The 27,192-nt window shown below is 38.3% G+C and overlaps 1 protein-coding gene and 1 non-coding gene across 2 annotated transcripts in view; both read left to right on the plus strand.

The window, feature by feature from the left end:
- The window catches only part of LOC137049620 (NLR family CARD domain-containing protein 3-like), a 59,276-nt gene that overhangs the window by 1,050 nt on the left and 31,034 nt on the right, over positions 1-27,192 (plus strand). The window contains exons 3-8 of the mRNA XM_067428186.1: positions 281-385; positions 595-679; positions 990-1,185; positions 1,281-3,216; positions 9,810-9,980; positions 12,833-13,006. Of these exons, the coding sequence (XP_067284287.1) occupies positions 281-385; positions 595-679; positions 990-1,185; positions 1,281-3,216; positions 9,810-9,980; positions 12,833-13,006 (2,667 nt within the window). The remainder of the gene's footprint in view (positions 1-280; positions 386-594; positions 680-989; positions 1,186-1,280; positions 3,217-9,809; positions 9,981-12,832; positions 13,007-27,192) is intronic.
- Positions 21,252-21,326, plus strand: trnaa-agc (transfer RNA alanine (anticodon AGC)). The gene has a single exon. It is a non-coding gene; the product is annotated as a tRNA-Ala (tRNA).

Genomic DNA, 27,192 nt, shown 5'->3' on the forward strand with positions numbered 1-27,192 from the left:
TAATTACCTTTCAGGGGTTTGTCTTTTCTTTGTGAAGAACAAAACCTTAACAAGCATTGTTTTATGTTTGCAAATACTAAACCATTTAAAAATATATATAATGATGACTTGACTTAAAAACACAACTAATACTTTCTTCAACAAATCAAATCTACATGGTAAAGAGGGCTTTATAGACAGTGTCACAGTTAATAACTTACAAACATAAAGAGCTGATAAGATTGAGACTAAAGTATGTCCTGTAAAGTGTTTTCCTCTTCTCTGTTCTTTGTGTCATTAGTGTAAGATCAGGCTCAGGTGTGTCCAGCTCTGTGTCTGTGAAGAGTGACCGTTCAAAAGATGGCATGCCGAACTTCAGTGAGGAAACACCATCATCTGCCAAAAGGTATTTCATGTGTTTCTTATTTTTGGTCACATGTGGACTGTTTTGGAAACTTTATAAATGAATAATTATTATAGCAGCTAATGTTATAGCTAACATGCTAGTTACAGCTATTCAGCTTTTTTTTCTTTATGGTTAAAAAATGTTTACAAGAGATTTCTGTAATATTTTGTCTGAACATTCTGTATTTTATTTTATTTATTTGTTAACAGGCTTCAATATGAGACATTAGACTCAAGCGTACACACTCACAGGAACGACAGGAATTTCACAGACAATCTCCAGTGGATCTTCCAGGTAAGAAAACACATTTTCATAAGTGTTTTATATTTATAAAAATGTAATAAAACACAGAAGTTTAATTTCTAATTCATCTTGACAATTTATTTTTAACTTTTAAAGAATGCAATAAAAAGTAATCATATATTAATTATATTTATTAAAGGTAATACTATATTTAAAAAAGCATTATATTTGTCAAAAATGACACCATTTTCATGTTTGTCTTTTTAACTGATATTTTAAATGATTGAATAAATGGTTTTCAGGAAATGTGGATGTACAGTTTGGTTTAAATAGTTTTTCTGTCTTTTTTCTTTCTTTGTAGGATCTTGAAAGCAAAATAATCAAGTTTCTGAAGAATGAGCTGGGAAAGTTTAAGAAGATATTGCAGAAAGAGAACACAGAATCCTTGGTGAAGGACTTTAATGAGAACAGATGCAGTATCAAAGAAGCAGCTCTTGATCTCACACTACACTACCTGAGAGAGATGAAGGAAAATACAGCTGCTGATGCTCTAGAAGGTAAGAGACTCATCAACATCTGTCAGATTGACACTTATAAATGTAGGAGAGAAAATCAAGACTAAAACAATCTTTTTTTCTGTTCCTGTGTTTAGAAGAGCTGCTCTTCATTCATCAGCTAAAGTGTGGCCTAAAGAAGAAGTATCAAAGTGTGTTTGAAGGAATTGCGAAGCAAGGCGACTCCACACTTCTGAATAACATCTACACAGATCTCTATATCACTCAGGGTGGCAGTGAACCGGTCAACACTGAACATGAGGTCAGGCAGATTGAAGTTGCTTCCAGGCGTCATGAATCACAAGAGATTCCAGTTGAATGCACAAACTTGTTCAAAGCATCTGAACAAGACAAAGAGATCAGAACTGTACTGACAAAAGGAGTCGCTGGCATTGGAAAATCCGTCTCTGTGCAAAAGTTTGTTCTGGATTGGGCTGATGGAAAAGAAAATCAAGATATCAGATTCATATTTCCTCTTCCATTCAGAGAGATGAACTTAAAGGAAAATGAAAAACAAAGTTTGATGAATCTTCTAACTCAGTTTTTCCCAGAGACAAAAGGACTAAACCTTACAAGAAAGAATGATTTTAAAGTCCTGTTCATCCTTGATGGATTGGATGAATGTCGTCTTCCTCTGAAGTTTGACTGTAATGAGACGTTGTGTGACGTATCGTCCCCAGCCTCTCTGGATGTTCTCCTGACGAACCTCATCAAGGGAAATCTGCTTCCTTCTGCTCTCATCTGGATCACCACCAGACCAGCCGCTGCCAGTAAGATTCCTCCTGAGTGTGTCGACCGGCTGACAGAGATACGAGGATTCAATGACGCACAAAAGGAGGAGTACTTCAGAAAAAGATTCACTGATGAGAAAATAGCCAATGAAATCATTGATCATGTTAAACAATCAAAGAGTCTCTTTATCATGTGCCACATCCCAGTCTTCTGCTGGATTTCAGCCACTGTTCTCCAAAAGATTCTGGAGGAGAAAAGAAATAATGATCTGAAAAATAATCAGTCTGATGAGATCTCTGAAACACTGCAGGAATCAAATACTGACGACACTCCCAGGACTCTGACACAAATGTACACACACTTTCTCCGCTTTCAGATCCAGCAGAGCCACCGAAAGTATGATGGAGAATGCACACCAGATGTGTACTGGGATAAAGACGCCATCCTTTCAATGGGGAAACTGGCATTTCAAGAGCTGGAAAGAAACAACCTGATCTTCTACGAATCAGACCTGGAAGCCTGTGGTATTGACGTCTATAAGGCATCAGTGTATTCAGGCATGTGTACCCAGATCTTTAAGGAGGAAACGGGGATCGTTCTTGGCACCATGTACTGCTTTGTTCACTTGAGCATTCAAGAGTTTATTGCAGCCCTTTATGCACATTTGTTTCTCGACATCAAAGAGAAAAGTGTGTTTGTTCAAGAGTCTACAGAACAGGAAAACAAAAATGAAGCCATGATTGATTTGCTCAAGACCCTTTATGCATATATTATTCCATACATCAACAAGAAAACTGCATTTGATCAAGAGTCTACAGAACAGGAAAACAAAAATGAAGCCATGATTGATTTTCTCAAGGCTGCGGTGGACAAGGCACTCGAGAGTGAAACTGGACACCTGGATCTTTTCCTTCGCTTCCTCCTCGGTCTGTCGCTCCAGTCCAATCGGCGACTCTTACAAGGTCTGTTGACACAGCAAGATGAAAATGACCAGAGCAAGAAGGAAATTGTTCATTACATCAAGCAGAAACTTGAAGCTAATCTGTCTCCAGAGAGATCCATCAATCTGTTCTACTGTCTGAATGAACTGAATGATCAAACTCTGGTGAAAGAGATTCAGACCCACCTTAGCAAAGGAAGTCTCTCATCTGCTGACCTTTCACCTGCCCAGTGGTCTGCTTTGGTCTTCGTGTTGTTGACATCAGAGGAAGAGCTGGAGGAGTTTGAGCTTCAGAGATTCAAGAAATCAGACGAGTGTCTCATTAGACTATCAGCAGTCATCAAAACCTCCAAAGTTGCACTGTAAGTCAAAGTCAAACTAAGTCATTTTTAGTTGTGTTTTTTTTTCAGGGTTCCCACATGTCCTGGAAAAACCTGGAAAATTGATGGTTTCATTTTTTTAATATTTGTCTTGTGCTATCCTTTAGCTTCGAACAAAGAGTTTTCTTCTCCTTGAAGCAATTAACATAAGTAGAAGAACGTGCTATATTCAGGGATGCTAAGTTTTGAAACATTAGAGAAGTATTTTGAAAGATTAGAGAAGTTTAGTCTTGTGTTGGCCCTTGCTGCAGTTAGCTAATTGTATTAACTGGTCAAATGTTTGGAGAAAATAGCACTGTTCACAATGGATTAGTATTATCTAGAGACCTCTGTGATTTAGAAATTACTCCCACATCTGAGTTTTGCGTGGCACATTCACATGGGATAAACAAAGCCTGTGAATTTACTTGAATTTACTGACTTTTCTCCCGGATGTGACTTCAAGATTTGTAAATGTTTTTTCATTATAGATATAGCTGTATGAACTCATAAACAGTCATATGTATCAATATCGTTTTGATTGTTTTATAGTAATAAAAATGATTTAATTCAGTTAGAGAACAGACACTACAGTTAAAAACTGAACTGAGCACAGACAGTAGGAGTCAGATTTAATTTATCACGAGTGAGAAGCTGAAAATATACGGCGGAAGATTCAGTTTCAAAGCTGTAAAAGCGTAGCCTGACAAGCCAGACCCACATCAAGATGTTTGGTCTGGAACTCACCATAGACAGCTCAATCCAAGGGGCGGATAAACGGTTGTCTTCAATCTCCCTCTGCACGCGATAGGATAGCGCTACACCAACCAGAGAAACGAAGGTGAAGCAGAGCTCGTTGATAGATTAAACATTCGCCGTATCCGGTCAGCTAAACTCAGAACACATCTTCCCTTTTTAAGAATGACTTCAGTGCCGTTCTTTGTCCTTTTCTTAGAGTCAGAGAAAAGCTTAACACCAAGTCTTCCAGAGTCACGGTCAGAGCTGATTCGAAAGACCATCGTTCGGCAGTTTCTGTGTTTACAAGAAGCACGCAAACGCAACTCGGCCGTCGTCATTATGGCCCCGCCCACCGACTCTATACACGATGTGATTGGCCGGGCAAGAGTTAGGGGAATACAGCCCAGAAGGGTATTGACACTCGCGGGCAGATTACATTTGCTGCCGCCAGGGTGCGTCTAGATTTCTAGGCTAGTAAAAGCACCCATTTATGGTAAATGGTAAATGGACTGCATTTATATAGCACTTTTAACAGACCCATGGCCAAAGCGTTTTACATCTTGCCTCACATTCACCCATTCACTCTCTCATTCTCATTTAAGCCAGCTTGTCATTGTACTGTTCTGTTGTTATTTACATTTACATTTAATCATTTAGCAGACGCTTTTATCCAAAGCGACTTACAACAAAGGGGAGAGTAATAGAAGCAACGGAACAGACAAGGCCAACAACCTGTAAGAGCTGTAAGAAATCTCAATTAATTAGCACAATACACAATTTTTTTTTTTTTTTTTTTTTTTTTTTTTTAAAGACAGACATCTACAACAAAAACTCACGTCCGCACAGTGCCGAACACTGGATTTTGATAGCTAAGATAGCTACAACCCATTAGGACTAAGGCTGTTGCCCCAGCTGTTGTCGTTAATGCAGATTCAGTGGCCCAATGGGTTGGTTTTGTATTGTAGCTAAACGCGCAGCAATAGCCATCTACAACAAAAACTCACGTACGCAATATACAGAACACTGGATTCTGATAGTTATGATTACTATGTAACATACCCGCCTGAAGGCGCAAATCCGGATGAGAGACGTAGATATGATCCAGGAGTGTGCGCTTTTGGTCGTTGCTGTGGTGATCAGTAAGTGCTATTCTGTATTGGTCAAGTGCAAATGGAAAAGATGTGTCTTAAGATGTTTTTTAAGAATGGCTACAGACTCGGCAGCACGAATTGAGATCGGCAGGTCATTCCACCAAGTAGGAACGGTCCAGGAAAATGTCCGTGAGAGCGATTTCAAGCCTCTTTGGGATGGAACCACGAGGCGCCGCTCGCTCGCAGAACGCAAGCTTCTGGAGGGTGTGTAAGTCTGAGCAAGTGAATTTAGGTATATTGGTGCCGAGCCAGAGGTTGTTTTGTAGGCGATAACTAGTGCCTTGAATTTGATGCGAGCAGCCATTGGCAACCAGTGCAGTTTGATGAAGAGAGGCGTAACATGCGCTCTCTTCGGCTCATTAAAGACCACTCTCGCCGCTGCATTCTGGATCAGCTGCAAGGGTTTGATAGTGCATGCTGGAAGCCCAGCCAGAAGAGCATTACAATAGTCCAGTCTGGAGAGAACAAGAGCTTGAACCAGGAGTTGTACATCCTGTTCTGATAGGAAGGGTCTAATCTTTCTAATGTTGTATAAAGCAAATCTGCAGGACCGGGCTGTTGCAGTAATGTGGTCAGTGAAGTTTAACTGGTCATCAATCACAACTCCAAGGTTTCTTGCTGTCCTTGATGGAGTTATGGTCGATGAACCAAGCTGAATGGAGAAATTTTGATGAAGTGCTGGGTTGGTTGAGAAAACAAGTAATTCTGTCTTGTTATGTTTTTCATTAAGTATAGTATTGATATTAATATTAAACACACTATTCAAATAGTTTGCTCCCAAATTGGTACTTATTCTAAAGTGAAAGTAATCCGTACGGCCGCACAGGAATTCATAACGGTGCGCATTATGAATGCAGACTCCATTCTTTGTGAAAGATAAAGATAGAAATGCGCACAAGAAATAAAAACCTTGCAAAAATTATATACGATCTGCCTAGTCCTGGCCAAATCACAGAGATGTCGATTCGCACGGGACTACTATTATCACAGGACCTCGGTGTTCAGCGAAATATGGTAGATCATTTGCGGGGGAATTTTTACTTTACAAATTACAGACATGGCCGATTCGCTTAAGATCACAGACATTCTCTGCAATTATTACAAATCACCAGAGGTCCCCAGATAATACTAGCCCGTGCAAATAGGGGCTAATATCAATAATTATGCTGGTCATATAATTCAAAAAGTTTATTTAGTTCACTAATTTCATTAAAAAAGTGAAACTTGTTTATTATATTCATTCATTCATTACACACATACTTATATATTTAAAATGTTTATTTCTTTTAATTTTGATGATTATAACTGACAACTAAGGAAAATCCCAAATTCAGTATCTCTCTATTTATTATCTATGGTAATAAATTATAAGGTTCAATATTGAAGACACCTGGTGCCACGCTCTAATCAGCTAATTAACTCAACAGCAACGGCCAATAAATGATCTCAGTCTAGTTCTGTAGGCTACACAATCATGGTGAAGACTGCTGACTTGACAGTGATCTAAAAGATGAGATACTGAATTTTGGGAGACACTTATCTCATGAGATGAGACACGAGATCGGGTTCACGAAAATGAGACGAGATTTTTTACATATTTTTAAAAAATCCACAATGATGAAATGCATGACTAGAAATTAAAAATAGATTGCAGGTACATTTCAAATGTTTTAAATCTTGTAATGAATGTCATTTAATTTCTTCTTTCTTAATATGAATTATCATATACGTTACCTTTAACTTTCAATTTCGTGATCCTTTGAATACTCTGTGATTAGGAAGTGGTGGTGCTGAGCACACACAGTTTAAAATATAAGTCTGGCGCTTCTGTTGCGTGACGAATCCCCCGCCACGGTCTTGTCCACTAACATGTAACACTCACACACTCATAACACATGCTGAATACGAGCGCTTCACCAACACACAACATAGGTCGTCTTCTCGTTGCGTGATTGCTTCCGCGCAAGACTCTCATTCTAGATGAACTGATGGAATTGAAGTGAGTTCAAGTGACTGTTATGATTATCCACCTGAATTAAATAGCAAATAGCAATTTAATTAGCAAAACTAGAGTGGAGACATAATATAAACTTCACCCTCAGACTCCTTCATAACCAGGTCATGAGAATAAAGGCATCTTTACACAGCCGAGTTAAGGCGGGTCTAACGCGGGTTTGTTTCTGCTCAAAATTCTGTGTAAAGACGCGATGCCGCATTAAAGCAGACTTAAAATATGCCGGGTCTGACCCAACTCGGCCCCTAGCATCAAAGGCGACATAGAAGCGGTTTTGATTCAGTGTAAAAGAACGTGAACTTGTGCCGCCTTAAACTACATAATTGTCATGACAACCGCCTGTCAGCAAGTACACTAGGCGCGAGAATCAAGAAGCAGCAAGGAGACAAACTATCTAGGAATTAAAGTAAATGCTTTCTGTACTCACATCGTCAAGCTAACCACTGTAGTGTTCGCCGTTTGTAATCTTCCTTTGAAGAGACTGGCAGATCAACGCACTGCAACATTTCCCCTCAGAAACGGTAAATGCTTAACCCAGTCGGGGTCACTGTGCAACCCAGTATTATAATCTCTTGGAGAGAACGGTATTATATATTAGATTTGATATTTTCTGATATATTCTATCTGCTGTCCTACATGTCATTAAAATAGACTGAAGTTTGGATTTTTCCCTTAGGCATAGTGCAGCCTAAAAACTTGAAATAGGCTATAGCTACTCAATCATTATGGTTGTAGGCTAATTTGTCTATAAGCAACATTGTAGAATATTTGAGTTTATTTAAAGTTGTGTATTTTTTAATTATCATTATTATTAGGCTATGTGCATATTTATTTAGAACATTTAGCTTATCACCGTTCGTTACCCATCGGGTTGTAGCCTAACTGCCAGAGAAGGGCTAAATTTAATTTGCATGGTGGTAGTTTTTACCATTTCGTTATTTTGGCTTGAAAATTCATTTTTTGGAAATATTAACTGAATTTAGAAATGCTTTTAAACAATTTTTATTAGCCTAATAATAAAAAAATGAATTAAGACAGCGTTTGTAAATTTTGAAGTGCATAAACAATATTTCCAGAATCTTTGTTGTTATTGTGACATAAAAGTAGAAGATGTATAGTTTATAATTATGTAGATCACCTAGGCTATCTGTATCATATGGCAAAAAATTACAGAGTGACTTGTTCCCGCTGTCATAAAGGAACAAAATGCGGCGGCGCTTAATTTCGTTGGACAAAGGGTTAAAGAAAACTGTAATGTCATAGTTAGGCTATGTTTAAATATTAGCCTATAACATTATGTTTTAATTAAATAGCCTAACTGTCTGTAGGCTATATGCCTATTTAATAAAGACGCGAACAAAAATCGTCGGTAATGGATTGACATGTGTAACATTTTTCTGTTCACAATTAGACAGAATTGTCAAATATTCGGGTTCATGTTATACGAGCTGAGAACTAAACTTCGTTTTGGGGAAATATTACATTCCTAAACCACTTTTACAGTCTGTGGGCTAAGAGAGATAGGGTATGCAGCCTGGTGCTATAATGGAGATTCCAGATCGCTCTTCTTTGGTCAGAACCATGGAGAACGACCGCGGACAGGTCTGTCCTATGCACCGAAACCGCAGCGAGTGCAGACACAGAGCGGCCAGAGAAATGGAGGAGCGACTGCAGTAGGCTATGGTGTTTGTGCAAAACTGCAGAAAAAGAGCGGGTGTTGAAACCTGTCACCGAGAAAAGAGTGGGTGTATTCCCCACGGATGCGACGCCCCTGTAGCCTAGCCTACATGTTGTGAATGCTCTAAAGTGACTTTCTGTTTCTTTGAAAAAAACTTTGGACCACTTTTAATCCTGTGGTATTCTACCTGTAATAATGTAGACTATACTTTCTTTATAGCATTGTCAATCAGGTACAATTTTATTGCAGAAATATAAAATAACTATACCGTAGCCTACAATAGAAGAATTGCAGAATTACAGTAGACCTACAGAATTATGCCAAACATCAAAAGCGCTTTATAGAAGGCAGAAAAAACGATTTAAAATTCCGTATTTTTATTTTAGGTCTATTTTTATACATTTCATTATTTGTTTTAAATAAATTTATAACACTTTGTTAAAACTGTAGTTTTAAATAATGTTCAACGCATTGTTACCCGTGATTTTAATTCCTGTGTAAATGCATTTATGCCGCTTCAGAGAAGGATTAAACGGTCTGTGTAAATGCACATTTTTGGGATTTTATGCCGCTTCAGAATCGGTTTCTGTGCCGCGTTTGCTGTGTAAAGATTGCTTGTGGCACGAGATCTCATCAGACCCCTAATTCCAGGCTTTCTGCAGTAAAAAACATGAACTAAGTCAATTTGATACCCACTGATTGGTGGCTGCATTTAAATACATGTGTTCCCGTGTGTTTTTCTGTGGAAGCACTCCGTGGAAGCATCAAATATTTCTTTTTTACAGTGTGTTTTTTAGAGCATTGAGCATTCCAGCCAGTGTTGAGCACTTGATAGGAATGGCAATGTTTTTAGTCAGATTTGGGATAACACCTTTTAAAAGACTATCAAGCTAGCACTTTTAAATGTATCATTTATTGTCATTAAAACCTATAGGTGATAAAAAGATTTGATATTTGTATCTTAGCAAATGTATTCAAACATATTATTCTGGAATTTTACTTATTTCCCTTGTAGGCTAAATGACTGTAACTTAACATACAAAGGCTGTTCAGCTCTAGCTCGAGTTCTTGGATCAGATACCAATCTGAAAGAGCTCAACATGAACCATAATAATCTCCAAGATTCAGGAGTGAAGCTGCTCTGCACTGGATTGGAGAATATAAGTTGTAAATTGGAAAAACTGAGGTAAGTTCTGTGACAATAGACAGGGCTCATTTAGCTCAAAATAAGCAAAAACATAAGGTGAAGTCAAGACTTAATTATAATGAACAGGGCTGTGTTACCCAATAGCATTATAAGTTTAAGTTGATCATAGAACAATAGCCACCAATGGTCTCTACGATCAACTTAGGCTTACAAAGCTTTTTCGAAAAGAACCCCTAGACAGTATGTTCTGCAGTTTTGAGATATTGAGCTACATAGTTCTTTGTAGATGGAACAGTTTTGTTCCCTTTCGAAAGGGAACTCGCACTGCGTCCTAGAACGCTTCGGGGGAACGCCTCCAGCACGACAGGTGTCTGAAGCTACTATCGAATCACGTCAATCCTATTGACCGGCGACAGCCCATGACATCATCAATGTGTGACCAGGAATTATATAAGGGCGCCTACCAAACATGACACCATCTTTTTTCGTCTTCAGGGACTGTTCTGTCTGAATTGCTTAAACAAATTAAGGAAATACAAATTCAGTTATTTACTGCCTGGGATAAAGAGAATGCACAGTCTTGTGTTTTACACATTTACACTGCTGTTTGTGTAAATTGTGAGCTGTTTTCCGAGATCGCTCCGTTCTTGTCTGGCTCTCCTCTTGAGGGAGGGGAGTTCGCCATCCCAGATGGAGCTCGCCAATCGTCATGAGAGGGTTGTATTCCTCTCAGATTATCTGGTGGCTGACGAGACTTATCAAAGCAAGTGCTCTTAGGGATGGCTGGTGAGATTGTTACTCTCAGCCACCCTGACCGTGTAGGAGGGTCCGTCCAGGAGCCTCCCTGAAGTCCAGTTCCTATGCAGGGCAACTGGACAGATAGCCTGATTGGCTATCATGTATTGCTATCAGGCCGTAGGCCTCTCGTAGGCCTCCTTGAAAAACTTGCTATCAGGTCGTAGGCCTCTCTGGGCCTCCTTGAAGGTGAAGTATCCATAATGCCTCACCACAAGCCATTAGTTTGTAGGCCTCATCAGGCCTCCCTGAAGGCTTGCTTTGAGATGGCAGGCTTCTCTAGGCCTCCATAAATGTGAATCTGGATGCTGTGGCAGTCCGCATGAATTACTATCAAGTGGTAGGCCCCTCTTAGGCCTCCTTGAAAACTTGCTGTAGCTGACACTGGTAGGTCAGCTGTGTATGGTGTATACATGTATGTAATATTGGTAGGGTTTTAGGGGTTAAAGTTTATTTTTTCCTTTTGTATTTTTGATTTAAATGTGATTTATTTATGCACATGTATTAATTTAGTTAATTCTGGTGGTATTGGATTTAATTTAGTTGTACTGATTGGTCCTGTGACTCTTCCTGGGTTATTTAACCCGGAAGTATTAGTGTCAACAGAATGGCAAACATGAATTGAGATATGCATGGGCTCCTGATGATTCTACTGTTGGTTACAGGCAAACACGGTAAATGAGTTAATCTTATGTATTTCTTTATTTGATTTTGTGTCTTTATGGGTATATGTAAAACTTGTGTTTGTTGTTTTTGTTTACATTTTAGTTTTCACGGTGTCTCAAATGTACAAATAAAAGAGTGCTAAAGGACATCAGTATCTCAGAAGCGTGGACTGTTTAATGACCAACGAGTAGTTAAACTTGCTATCAGGTAGTAGGTCTCTCTGGGCCTCTCTGGGCCTACTTGAAGGCGAAGTTTCCAAGATTAGGCACTTCTCTTACCAGTTCTTTGTAGAATAGAACATTTGGTAGTTTGGCCTACAGCTGGGGGTTACCCACCAGGCAGGCTCTGGTGCTCCCCTCTCTGAGGGTCGTCAATGAGCACACAGCTCGGTAAATCCTAAGATCGAGCAGGTGAACTCCCCTCGCTAGCAAGGGTTAGGAAAGCGCTATGCTGAGTACTGCTCTCTAGGATACCTGTCTCTGGGATCCGGTCTGAGGAGAATACTGCCAGTTCGCAGTCCCTCAGTCTGGATGCCTCACCAGAAGGTGACTTTCCAGTGGCTCTGTTTCAAACAGACAGGGCTGGCCAGGCCAAGGTGTCCCGCAGAAGCGACACCAGGTCAGGCCTCCCTGGTGGCATGCGGGAAAGGTTTATCCGAATAGTGACTGGCTGGGGTGCCCTCGGGCCCCTTGGCCACATTCCCTTAAAGGGACCCCTTCTGTTTAAGAAGTTGGTCCCAGGCCTTTGAGCAGTCTGGGTAGGACCTCATGCTTATGCATTAAGGTTTCTGTTGAGGCTTATAGCTTGGGCTATGACCGTAGGGAGTGCTGTCACTGACAGCCCAGTGTGACCAGAGGGGGAGCTTTTCAAGTTTAATTTGCTTGTCCTGACAGTTATCACTGCCAGTGGGCATGCACTCCCCTCAGCATGGCGGCCTGCCAAACCGTCCCTTCAGACTAAAGATGGTGTCATGTTTGATAGGCGCCCTTATGTACTTCCTGGTCGCACATTGATGATGTCATGGGCGGTCGCTGGTCAATAGGATTGATGTGATTCGATAGTAGCTTCAGACACCTGTCACACTGGAAGCATTCCCCTGAAGCATTCTAGGACGCAGTGTCTCGTTCCCTGTTCTCAGGGAACATAGGTTACATACGCAATCTGAGATATTTTCTGAGTAAATAGTCCTAGCATGTACACACTAAAACATTTGATTTTGAAAAAAATATTTTTAACATGCTGATTGATAGGCTTAATGATAAATATAGATAAATAAATAAATAATGATTGTCACAAACCTGGTATGAAGACTAGGGTTCATACAGTTTGTTGGACAGATAAAACTATTATATTTGCACATTAAACTGCTCTGGTAATTTCTAGAATAACTGTGTAATTAGCTGAATGTTACATTTGCATTTCTGTTCTAGACTCTCCGACTGCGGTATCAGAGAAGAAGGTTATAAAGCTCTGGCGTCAGCTCTGAGATCAAACCCTTCACACCTGATAGAGCTGGATCTCACAGGAAATGATCCTGGAGAATCAGGAGTGAAGGAGCTCAGTGATTTACTGGAGGATCCACACTGTCAACTGAAGACACTGAGGTGAGATGGGATTAAATAATACACAATGTGCAGGTACATTATTTATAAAAAAATATTTTTTTTCTAATACAGTAGACCCAACTTTTTAAAAATGGACCTTTTTTATTGACGCGACCCTTACAGTATATACAATATTATTAACCCTCTGGACCCTTAGGCTAATTAGTGGCCCTGAAGAAGTTTGACATACTCAGACATTTGTGTTTTTTTCAGTTGCTTTAAAGCATATTAATGTGTATTCAGCACAAACAGGGCTATACTGATATGTGCGTAACATGGACATAAAAGTTTGTAGTTTTGAGAAAAATAGTTTATGCATAGTTTTTGGAAAAACTAAAATGTTAAATCCCTGAAATAAGGCCATTTTACTTTAAAGATTTGTTCACACGGTTTTTCAGAACTGGATGTTGTTGCCTAGAGTTTTTTCTTCAAAACAGTGTGAACCCCATTCTGATCACTCATTCATACAATATAACATGAGGAGATTTAATGATTGAATGTATTGTTTGTAGCTTATTCACAAAATCACGTTTAATTTAAAAGTAGTAAATTACATAAAGACTTTAGACCTGCAGTACTGTTCAAACGTTTTAGAAGTTTTTTTTACTTTATATATATATATATATATATATATATATATATATATATATATATATATATATATATATATATATATATATATATATATATATATATATATATATATATATATATAATAAAAACTTTGAAACCGTTTGAACAGTACTGCAGGTCTAAATATATATATTCTGCTCATCAAGGCTGAATTTATTTGATCCAAAATAGTAAAAACAGTAATATTGTGAAATATTTTTACAATTTAAAATAAATGTTTTCTATGTGAATATGTAAAGTGTAATTAATTCCTTTGATCAAAGCTGAATTTATCATCATTACTCCAGTCTTCAGTGTCACATGATCCTTCACTGATCATTCTCATATGATGATTTGATCTATAAGCTCAACAAACATTTCTTATTATTATGAATGTTGTCATTTTTTCAGGATAATTTGATAAAGAGATTTAACCCAGAGGGATAAATCCCTTTGATTCCTTTGATTAACAGAAAGTTCAAAATAATAACATTTATCTGAAATAAAAAATATTTAGTAACTTTATAAATGTCTTTACTGTGTTTTTTGATGAATATAAGGCATCTTTGTGAATTTAATTTAATTTCAATAGATTTCTATTTCAGATAAATGCTGTTGTTTTGAACTTTCTATTTATCAAAGAATCCTGAATAAATACCGTAGCCTACAATAGAAGAATTGCAGAATTACAGTAGACCTACAGAATTATGCCAAACATCAAAAGCGCTTTATAGAAGGCAGAAAAAACGATTTAAAATTCCGTATTTTTATTTTAGGTCTATTTTTATACATTTCATTATTTGTTTTAAATAAATTTATAACACTTTGTTAAAACTGTAGTTTTAAATAATGTTCAACGCATTGTTACCCGCGATTTTAATTCCTGTGTAAATGCATTTATGCCGCTTCAGAGAAGGATTAAACGGTCTGTGTAAATGCACATTTTTGGGATTTTATGCCGCTTCAGAATCGGTTTCTGTGCCGCGTTTGCTGTGTAAAGATTGCTTGTGGCACGAGATCTCATCAGACCCCTAATTCCAGGCTTTCTGCAGTAAAAAACATGAACTAAGTCAATTTGATACCCACTGATTGGTGGCTGCATTTAAATGCATGTGTTCCCGTGTGTTTTTCTGTGGAAGCACTCCGTGGAAGCATCAAATATTTCTTTTTTACAGTGTGTTTTTAGAGCATTGAGCATTCCAGCCAGTGTTGAGCACTTGATAGGAATGGCAATGTTTTTAGTCAGATTTGGGATAACACCTTTTAAAAGACTATCAAGCTAGCACTTTTAAATGTATCATTTATTGTCATTAAAACCTATAGGTGATAAAAAGATTTGATATTTGTATCTTAGCAAATGTATTCAAACATATTATTCTGGAATTTTACTTATTTCCCTTGTAGGCTAAATGACTGTAACTTAACATACAAAGGCTGTTCAGCTCTAGCTCGAGTTCTTGGATCAGATACCAATCTGAAAGAGCTCAACATGAACCATAATAATCTCCAAGATTCAGGAGTGAAGCTGCTCTGCACTGGATTGGAGAGTATAAGTTGTAAATTGGAAAAACTGAGGTAAGTTCTGTGACAATAGACAGGGCTCATTTAGCTCAAAATAAGCAAAAACATAAGGTGAAATCAAGACTTAATGATAATGAACAGGGCTGTGTTACCCAATAGCATTATAAGTTTAAGTTGATCATAGAACAATAGCCACCAATGGTCTCTACGAACAACTTAGGCTTACAAAGCTTTTTCGAAAAGAACCCCTAGACAGTATGTTCTGCAGTTTTGAGATATTGAGCTACATAGTTCTTTGTAGATGGAACAGTTTTGTTCCCTTTCGAAAGGGAACTCGCACTGCGTCCTAGAACGCTTCGGGGGAACGCCTCCAGCACGACAGGTGTCTGAAGCTACTATCGAATCACGTCAATCCTATTGACCGGCGACAGCCCATGACATCATCAATGTGTGACCAGGAATTATATAAGGGCGCCTACCAAACATGACACCATCTTTTTTCGTCTTCAGGGACTGTTCTGTCTGAATTGCTTAAACAAATTAAGGAAATACAAATTCAGTTATTTACTGCCTGGGATAAAGAGAATGCACAGTCTTGTGTTTTACACATTTACACTGCTGTTTGTGTAAATTGTGAGCTGTTTTCCGAGATCGCTCCGTTCTTGTCTGGCTCTCCTCTTGAGGGAGGGGAGTTCGCCATCCCAGATGGAGCTCGCCAATCGTCATGAGAGGGTTGTATTCCTCTCAGATTATCTGGTGGCTGACGAGACTTATCAAAGCAAGTGCTCTTAGGGATGGCTGGTGAGATTGTTACTCTCAGCCACCCTGACCGTGTAGGAGGGTCCGTCCAGGAGCCTCCCTGAAGTCCAGTTCCTATGCAGGGCAACTGGACAGATAGCCTGATTGGCTATCATGTATTGCTATCAGGTCGTAGGCCTCTCGTAGGCCTCCTTGAAAAACTTGCTATCAGGTCGTAGGCCTCTCTGGGCCTCCTTGAAGGTGAAGTATCCATAATGCCTCACCACAAGCCATTAGTTTGTAGGCCTCATCAGGCCTCCCTGAAGGCTTGCTTTGAGATGGCAGGCTTCTCTAGGCCTCCATAAATGTGAATCTGGATGCTGTGGCAGTCCGCATGAATTACTATCAAGTGGTAGGCCCCTCTTAGGCCTCTTTGAAAACTTGCTGTAGCTGACACTGGTAGGTCAGCTGTGTATGGTGTATACATGTATGTAATATTGGTAGAGGTTTAGGGGTTAAAGTTTATTTTTTCCTTTTGTATTTTTGATTTAAATGTGATTTATTTATGCACATGTATTAATTTAGTTAATTCTGGTGGTATTGGATTTAATTTAGTTGTACTGATTGGTCCTGTGACTCTTCCTGGGTTATTTAACCCGGAAGTATTAGTGTCAACAGAATGGCAAACATGAATTGAGATATGCATGGGCTCCTGATGATTCTACTGTTGGTTACAGGCAAACACGGTAAATGAGTTAATCTTATGTATTTCTTTATTTGATTTTGTGTCTTTATGGGTATATGTAAAACTTGTGTTTGTTGTTTTTGTTTACATTTTAGTTTTCACGGTGTCTCAAATGTACAAATAAAAGAGTGCTAAAGGACATCAGTATCTCAGAAGCGTGGACTGTTTAATGACCAACGAGTAGTTAAACTTGCTATCAGGTAGTAGGCCTCTCTGGGCCTCTCTGGGCCTACTTGAAGGCGAAGTTTCCAAGATTAGGCACTTCTCTTACCAGTTCTTTGTAGAATAGAACATTTGGTAGTTTGGCCTACAGCTGGGGGTTACCCACCAGGCAGGCTCTGGTGCTCCCCTCTCTGAGGGTGGTCAATGAGGACACAGCTCGGTAAATCCTAAGATCGAGCAGGTGAACTCCCCTCGCTAGCAAGGGTTAGGAAAGCGCTATGCTGAGTACTGCTCTCTAGGATACCTGTCTCTGGGATCCGGTCTGAGGAGAATACTGCCAGTTCGCAGTCCCTCAGTCTGGATGCCTCACCAGAAGGTGACTTTCCAGTGGCTCTGTTTCAAACAGACAGGGCTGGCCAGGCCAAGGTGTCCCGCAGAAGCGACACCAGGTCAGGCCTCCCTGGTGGCATGCGGGAAAGGTTTATCCGAATAGTGACTGGCTGGGGTGCCCTCGGGCCCCTTGGCCACATTCCCTTAAAGGGACCCCTTCTGTTTAAGAAGTTGGTCCCAGGCCTTTGAGCAGTCTGGGTAGGACCTCATGCTTATGCATTAAGGTTTCTGTTGAGGCTTATAGCTTGGGCTATGACCGTAGGGAGTGCTGTCACTGACAGCCCAGTGTGACCAGAGGGGGAGCTTTTCAAGTTTAATTTGCTTGTCCTGACAGTTATCACTGCCAGTGGGCATGCACTCCCCTCAGCATGGCGGCCTGCCAAACCGTCCCTTCAGACTAAAGATGGTGTCATGTTTGATAGGCGCCCTTATGTACTTCCTGGTCGCACATTGATGATGTCATGGGCGGTCGCTGGTCAATAGGATTGATGTGATTCGATAGTAGCTTCAGACACCTGTCACACTGGAAGCATTCCCCTGAAGCATTCTAGGACGCAGTGTCTCGTTCCCTGTTCTCAGGGAACATAGGTTACATACGCAATCTGAGATATTTTCTGAGTAAATAGTCCTAGCATGTACACACTAAAACATTTGATTTTGAAAAAAATATTTTTAACATGCTGATTGATAGGCTTAATGATAAATATAGATAAATAAATAAATAATGATTGTCACAAACCTGGTATGAAGACTAGGGTTCATACAGTTTGTTGGACAGATAAAACTATTATATTTGCACATTAAACTGCTCTGGTAATTTCTAGAATAACTGTGTAATTAGCTGAATGTTACATTTGCATTTCTGTTCTAGACTCTCCGACTGCGGTATCAGAGAAGAAGGTTATAAAGCTCTGGCGTCAGCTCTGAGATCAAACCCTTCACACCTGATAGAGCTGGATCTTGCAGGAAATGATCCTGGAGAATCAGGAGTGAAGGAGCTCAGTGATTTACTAGAGGATCCACACTGTCAACTGAAGACACTGAGGTGAGATGTGATGAAATAATACACAATGTGCAGGTACATTATTTATAAAAAAATATTTTTTTTTCTAATACAGTAGACCCAACTTTTTAAAAATGGACCTTTTTTATTGACGCGACCCTTACAGTATATACAATATTATTAACCCTCTGGACCCTTAGGCTAATTAGTGGCCCTGAAGAAGTTTGACATACTCAGACATTTGTGTTTTTTTCAGTTGCTTTAAAGCATATTAATGTGTATTCAGCACAAACAGGGCTATACTGATATGTGCGTAACATGGACATAAAAGTTTGTAGTTTTGAGAAAAAATAGTTTATGCATAGTTTTGAAAAAACTAAAATGTTAAATCCCTGAAATAAGGCCATTTTACTTTAAAGATTTGTTCACAAGGTTTTTCAGAACTGGATGTTGTTGCCTAGAGTTTTTTCTTCAAAACAGTGTGAACCCCATTCTGATCACTCATTCATACAATATAACATGAGGAGATTTAATGATTGAATGTATTGTTTGTAGCTTATTCACAAAATCACGTTTAATTTAAAAGTAGTAAATTACATAAAGACTTTAGACCTGCAGTACTGTTCAAACGTTTTAGAAGTTTTTTTTTTACTTTATATATATATATATATATATATATATATATATATATATATATATATATATATATATATATATATATATATATATATATATATATATATATATATATATATATAATAATAAAAACTTTGAAACCGTTTGAACAGTACTGCAGGTCTAAATATATATATATTCTGCTCATCAAGGCTGAATTTATTTGATCCAAAATAGTAAAAACTAATATTGTGAAATATTTTTACAATTTAAAATAAATGTTTTCTATGTGAATATGTAAAGTGTAATTAATTCCTTTGATCAAAGCTGAGTTTATCATCATTACTCCAGTCTTCAGTGTCACATGATCCTTCACTAATCATTCTCATATGATGATTTGATCTATAAGCTCAACAAACATTTCTTATTATTATGAATGTTGTCATTTTTTCAGGATAATTTGATAAAGAGATTTAACCCAGAGGGATAAATCCCTTTGATTCCTTTGATTAACAGAAAGTTCAAAATAATAACATTTATCTGAAATAAAAAAATATTTAGTAACTTTATAAATGTCTTTACTGTGTTTTTTGATGAATATAAGGCATCTTTGTGAATTTAATTTAATTTCAATAGATTTCTATTTCAGATAAATGCTGTTGTTTTGAACTTTCTATTTATCAAAGAATCCTGAAATAAATTGTAAAAAAAAAAATTCAACATTCATAATAATATAAGAAATGTTTCTTGAGCAGCAAATCAGCAAATTACAATGATTTTTGAAGGATCAAGTGAAACTGAAAACCGGAATAAATTGCATTTAAAAAATCAATAAATGCAGTCTTGTTAAGCAGAATAACTTTTTTTGAAAACAGACAGATCTAAAACGTTTGAACATTATTGTATACTTGGGTTTAGACATGAAAACAACAGAGCAGTGCTGTAAAAAAAAATAAAAAAAAAAATAATAATAATACATAAAGTGCAAAAGACACATTGAGGGCAAACAAGGACAGTGCAAGATGAACGAACCCTATTTCGTATCTCTATTTGAGCGCATCTGCATTTAAAATAACGAACATGAGTGTGCAAAAACGCAACATGAGCGGTGCATCAGCGTATAGCAGTCAATAAACAGGTCAGTAATGTACGGGACATTTAGGCCCAATAAACGGGACAGTTAGCAAACCTGCTTTTAGATCATGCTGCGTTTAATATTATAGAGCATAATATCCTCATTTCGTATCTTTATTTAGCATCGAGGTTGCCTACCTATTTCCTGTTTCAACATGTTTCTGTTGATTTCACACATTTTAGTTTGGCAATACTTCAACTAGTAGGCTAGCCTATAATGTGAAGTTTATGCATCAGTAAAGCTACTATAAGTGAGATTAAATGCTTTACCTTAAAAATTCTCATCTTAAAATCGCGTTCGTCTTATTCTAAAGGTAAATCCAAGGTAAACTTGCAGCGTGTCTTCTGAGCTGAAATCAGAAGAAAGAAGAAGATTCTTTGTTTTGAGATGATGGGGGCGTTTACAGGTTCTCGTTCCTTCCTCGTGGACGATTTGCATGTAAATCGCTTGTGTGCGTGTGGGTGTGGTCACATTAAAGTTAATGAGTAGCGCTGGAGAAACTGGACCGCTCACTGTTTTCATACAGATTACATAAACAGAGAATATTTGTTTTTTATATATAATATATTTTTAAATGTATAAAAACATTATGTGAGTATAACAACTTATAACCACAACTAATGTGAAGCCACAAGTGTGGCCACACTTCATTTCAAATTTGAGGATGAAATCTCTAAAAACATGCATTTTATGAAGCATAATGTAAGACTGTCATGTGCGTTTTTAGCAAAGGCTAAGAAAAGATGCTAATAATCATTGTTATTGGCCTGTAAAACACATACTTGCAGTCTACTAACTAGTCCTTCAACGGCTCAATTCACAGTCTATTGTTTTCACTCAATGAACGTTTCACAGGTCCGTCATGAATAGCCCCGTTTCCACCACAGGAACTTTACCCAGGAACCAGGGCCCTCATTTATCAAGGGTGCGTACGCACAGTTCTGTGCGTAGTGAGTGCGTAAGAACAGTTTCACGCAAAGTGTGGGATTTACCAACTTGTACTTATACGTAGAAATGTGTGTGCATTGAGAGGAGACAGACCGGTATCCCAGAATGCATCTCACACCGACCAGCAAGTGTCAATAGCGGACGAGAAACCCTGCGTAATTTAACAATACTACTGTTAATGTGTCAAAAATGTAGTTTTAAGACTTTTTCAGGCAAGAATGTACTTGTTTAATGATTAAATCTGTGGTTTTATTTTAGGGCCGGGACTAAAAAAAAACTACTTAATTAGAGGCTTTGTAATTAATTAATCGAAATTAATCGCATTTTAATTTGCTTATAAATATTTGACCTGAGAACAATGAGAAGTATTGGTTGAGCTTTCCTGTAGCTCAACCAGTAGAGCGTGGCACTAGCAATGCCAAGGTCATGGGTTCGATTCCCAGGGAAAGCAAGAATTGATAAAAATGTAAAAAGTGTTCCTTAAAAAAATGCAATGTAAGTCGCTTTGGATAAAAGCGTCTGCCAAATGCATAAATGTAAATGTAAGTAATTTTTCACATGTATTTTTAGTATACCATTGAATAATGACTGAATACATAAGCTTAACCAACAAAATATAGTTTATTTATTTCAGTCCAGCAGACCAGTGCGATGTGTGCCATTAGGTTTAGCAGAAGCGTATTTGTGATATTTGAGGCTCGATGTGCTGCGGTGATACGCTAACTCCTTGTTGTATCGCTTGCACACAACCATGCTCTTGTCGACGCTTCCATCCTTTCGTTTTTTAAAACAAAATTTCCCATCCACGGGGCCGAGCAAAGCGGTCTCATCAGCTTCTTTGCTCATGTTCACTGTGGTTTGTTGTTGTCGTGACTCGTGAACACTAGTTGGTGTTCCAGTATAATCGGTCCGTCGAAACTCATTCATTGAAAAACGTTCCGCGGTGCAAAAATAAGTGTGGTTAAAATATATATTTTTTCCCGTAATTAATCTTAATTAACGCGTTAAAGTCCCGTAATTAATTATTCTTAATTAACGTGTTACAGTCCCGTAATTAATTAATCTTAATTAAGGCGTTAAAGTCCTGTAATTAATTAATCTTAATTAAGGCGTTAAAGTCCTGAAATTAATTAATCTTAATTAGCGTGTTAAAGTCCTGTAATTAATTAATCTTAATTAAGGCGTTAAAGTCCTGTAATTAATTCATCTTAATTAGCGTGTTAAAGTCCCATAATAAATTAATCTTAATTAGCGCGTTACAGTCCCGGCCCTAGTTTATTTATAAAGAGAGCGCCTATGCAGAGTTGTGAGATCCAGTCGATCAGCGGGTGCCCAGTAGAGGGCGACACTGGAGTGGATTTTCAAACCTCTCCCGTCCCACAAAAAAATCCCGTCCCATCCCAATCCCACGAAAAAACGGGGGGAAGTTCCTGTCCCGTCCCAATCCCAGAAGAATGACTCCCGTTCCCGTGTTGTGTTTATTTGGCCAGAATCTGTCAGTTACAGTAAAAAAATTCAGTTCTGATCACAGCATACCCATGCCCAGATGAATAAAGACCCAAATCATCATTTTTGTTTAAGATGGGTTTCAGTTCAATATAATAACGATGCACACACATTAAATTCCACATAAGTCATCAAAGCAAAAACAGACACACACACACACACACACACACACACACACACACACACACACACACACACACACACACACACACACACACACAGTAAATGTCTTGCAGCTGGCTTATGCGTTGTCACTCCTTCTTTTTGGTTACTTCAGACTAGGGATGCACCGAAATCAAAATTCTTGGCCGAAACTGAAAGCTGAAAAAGAGGAAACCAAGGCCGAAAACCGAAACACCGAAATAAATTATGCCAATTATTAGTACCATTGCATTTAGGGCTGTGACAGATGTTATGCACTAAAACCAAGGCATTGCAATTGCACAAATTAATATTAAAGTTTCAAATAATAAATCATTATAAATTATGCAAATATTTATTTAGCACATTGCAACAACACACAGTATAAAATAAAATCCAAACTAAAATGTTTAACTTGACCTCACTCATGTTCATTAAATAATAATGCACAGGCCTACTGACCTGAAGAAAGATACATAAATGGAATAAAGTAATCAAATGTAAAATAACTGCATATTTAACTGTAATTAAAGATTAATCCTTATTAAACTTACAAAAGCTATTCTATCAAGAGCAGTGAGTGATGTCTTTATCTTTTGTTTGACATTAAACCGACAGCAGTAAAGGCTACTGCCCCTTTAAGACCTGATGCAGGGATATGCTCGTCTTTCTCGACTGTATACAGTAAAAGTTCACTTAAGGCATATACAAAATATGTCTCCTATTAGGATACTCCTCAAGATGAACATGTTGTTATACTATTTGAGTGAGTTTGTCTGTTCAAGCGCAGGACTTGAAAGAGAACTCAATATTTGTGCGCTGTGAGACGTGTGCGCTTCTCACAACGCACGCGACTTCTCATTCACGTCTTCTGGCTCTTCACGCGGAGTGATGGCGAAAACGACTGGTCATATTCGAACATATGGAAGCACTAGCATGCACTGAACAAAGTTTACCATAGATGTGTGATCAGATGTGAGATGAACCACATACGTCCACGCCGCAGACATGTTGCATTAGACAAGCACCTGCAGGTTGCGGTTTCTCTTTGTGTCACCACAACATTTCGGCCGTATATTTCGGTGATTAAAGTCTTTCGGTGGCCAAATTAAGTTCAAAATTAATAATATTACAATTCCCGGTCCCGCCCACTCCCGGTAAAAAAGCTAGAAGTGAACTTTGAATTGGAACAGTACTTGACCAGGGACTGATGACGATTCCTCTCGTCCTCTGGAGTTCGTTCTCCCGAGTCCAACTCGACAAGTCTGAACTACCAAGGACACAAGTCAGAAGTTTGCCTACTTGGGAAACGGCCAGAGATCGCTCCGAATGTCATTCGGCTCTTCAGATCAGCATAATTCAGTGAGAAATTAATAGAAATGTTATTTTGTATGGCAGAATATTTTGCAAACGTGTTGATAAATCTATATTTGTCCAAATAGGCGCACGTGTTGACTTAGAGCCCGAATGGATGCTGTTTAGTGCATGTATGTGACCACTAATAAAACCAGATGATGTGACTGGCTTTTGATTCTTGATGATATTCTTTTCAAAATATCGTTCATAACGGATTGATTATTTTGCACTCCTGACATAAATTAAGAAATAATGTCACTGCAACCTCATTTTATCATAAACATTGGTCAGATAACGAAGCTGAAGGCTTTAATCTTTATAATTATACCAAGTTTTTCAGTAATCAGTAATCTGGGACTGTCGGCGAGACCTTACTGCAAAGGGGTTAATGAGAAGGGTGGGCCTGGTAATTCTGCACAATCTGGCGTTCGCAGGACGAGAGGGCAACACGCGTGTCCAGAAGCATCCAGCTGGTTTGGTTGTTTCGTCTTTGTAGTTTTAAAGGCTAGTAGCAATGAAATGCTTGCTTTCCTTAGCATGGGATACTGATTACAATTTTTCTGTTTTATGATGCATTTTCAAAGTTGTCACAGGTCACTTGCAGCATTTCTGATTCTTCAGGAGGAGTTCAATTCAGTTCAGCAATTGAATCTGGAGTTTCAAAGTCAAAGGGATTTTTCACCCACTGCTTGTCTTTTAATTCATTGACTTTCTCTTGGGGAATATAGTCAGAGAAATTTCCCATCAGTGCATCCAGATGTGACTGAATGAGACGCGTCGGGCCAGCGACTGATTTCTTGGACACATTTGCTTCAATGTGTTTCATCATTGTTGGGAACATATAGTAGCTTGAGGTTTTGAGACGCAGCTGCCTGAGTTTGAGTGATCTGTGGAAAGCTTGAATTAGTTTGCAATGTCTAAAAAAGTTGTCCTCCCGTTCTTGTAGTTCTAGATTCAGTTATTTTAGAACAGAAAATATGTCAGCAAGATAAGACGGGGTTGATTAACATTTCTCATCACTGAACGAGCTTATGAGAGGTGACAGTTTCTCAGTCAGAAAAGCATGTATTTCATCTTTCAATTCGTTCACTGGGCTGACCACCCTGCCCTTCGACAGCCTTCTCACGTCTGTATGATAGAGTAAATGTTTGTACTCGCAGGGCTCAATATTAGGGATTTTTTTCTGGCCCGGTTGGGCCAGTGGTTAAAATTTTTACTGGTTCCACCACAAAAAAGTAATAAATAAAATAAAATAGGCCTATTGTTGTTTTTTGATCCATGTAACCTAAATAAATAAGGTTGACTCCAAAAAGCCTAACATTTTATACATTTTATTTTTAAATATTGTATATACAGTCTATAATAAAATGAACAAATAATGCAATTATGAGCAGCAGCACAAATAAATACAAAACATACAAATGAAAAACAGTTCTTTTCAGGTTTTTCATGGGTCTAAACTAGATTTTCGGTAAGGCTACATCAACAGTAATCAAATATAAAAGATCACTGCATAGTCTTCACTGTATAAATATAGATTCACTGTATAAATATAGATTAACAATTTTTAAAGTTTTTCAGTCAAGAGGACTGAGTGATTTTTTTTCTATCTTTTGTTATCTCGTCTTTTATGAGAGAACCATAGACTAAAGGAGAAAATGTTTCCCTGCCATTGATAATATTTTCCGGCTTTCCATGTTTTCACTGTTACACGGCAGGGGGCGCTATTACCTATCTCCTGAATGAATACACAATCTCCTGATCAAAACACAAGAAAAGAAGAAGCAGAAACGAGCGATCTTATATAGGCAGATGCATATGAAAATTAACGCGATCATCAGCAATAAACAGCATCTAAATCAAAATGGCTGTTATTGAAGGAAATTTCTACCCAAGACGAGATATAGGACTGTGAAGCTTTGAGGGTGTTGATGGACTCCATCTGTGTTTGATCATTGCTCTGAATCTGATGTGGATGTTACGTTAGTCTTTGAAAAAAACACAATTTAATCATTACAAACTCCATGATACACATAAAGGGGTATAATCTCTTTAGATCAGATTGCCCAAAAAAGGTGGTGGAGTTGCAGTTTATTTTAAGTCAAATTCAAACTGCACCTGTATGTATTATATTAGCGTTCTTTCTTTCTTTGAATTGTTGACAATTAAACTAATTTTTCAAATGCCCCTGACATCATCATTGGATGTTATCGTCCAACATCTGCATCAAGTGAAGCTAACACTTCACTTACTGATCTTCTTCATAACTGGACTAAATCAGAGCTGATCTTATGTGGGGGGGATCTTATATCTGTGATTCTTTGTTTGGAGCAACTGATAAATTCTCCAACATGGTTAAATCAAAAAGATCCAAACAAATCCACATTAATTGATGTCACTAACCAATGGCTGTCATAGATTATCTATCTGGAGTTTTCTGTAATGGTGTAAGTGACCATTGTGCTATATTATATGTAAGAAATTTTGGTAAAGTAAAGCACATATTATTTTGAGACATCAGTTTAAATATTTAAATTTACATTTTAATCATTTAGCAGAGGCTTTTATACAAAGCGACTTCAAAAAGGAGAGAGCAATAGAAGCAACGGAACAAACGAGGGCAACAACCTGCAAGAGCTGTAAGAATTCTCAGTTAATCGAGCACAGTACACAAACTTTTATTTTTATTTTAGACAAACAAACAGAAAACAGAAAGAAGTGCTATTCTTTATTGGTCAGGTGCAATTGGAAAAGATGTGTCTAAAAATGTTTTTTAAAAATGGCTACAGACTCGGCAGCACGAATTGAGATCGGCAGGTCATTCCACCAGGTGGGAACGGTCCAGAAAAAGATCTGTGAGAGAGATTTCGTGCCCCTTTGGGATGGAACCACGAGGTGCCATTCACTCACAGAACGCAAGCTTCTGGAGGGTGTGTAATTCTGAACAAGCGAGTCTAGGTACATTGGTGCAGAGCCAGTGGTTGTTTTGTAGGCGAGAACCAGTGCCTTGAATTTGATGCGAGCAGCCATTGGCAACCAGTGCAAACTGACGAAGAGAGGCGTAACATGCGCTCTCTTCGGCTCGTTAAAGACCACTCTCGCCGCTGCATTCTGGATTAATTGCACTCTCAAACCCTTGCATGCTGGAAGGCCAGCTAGAAGAGCATTACAATAGTCCAGTCTGGAGAGAACAAGAGCTTGAACCAGGAGTTGTACATCCTGTTCTGATAGGAAGGGTCTAATCTTTCTAATGTTGTATAAGACAAATCTGCAGGACCGGGCTGTTGCAGTAATGTGGTCAGTGAAGTTTAACT

Source organism: Pseudorasbora parva, chromosome 2 (genome assembly GCF_024679245.1).
Source record: "Pseudorasbora parva isolate DD20220531a chromosome 2, ASM2467924v1, whole genome shotgun sequence".
Taxonomy (NCBI): domain Eukaryota; kingdom Metazoa; phylum Chordata; class Actinopteri; order Cypriniformes; family Gobionidae; genus Pseudorasbora; species Pseudorasbora parva.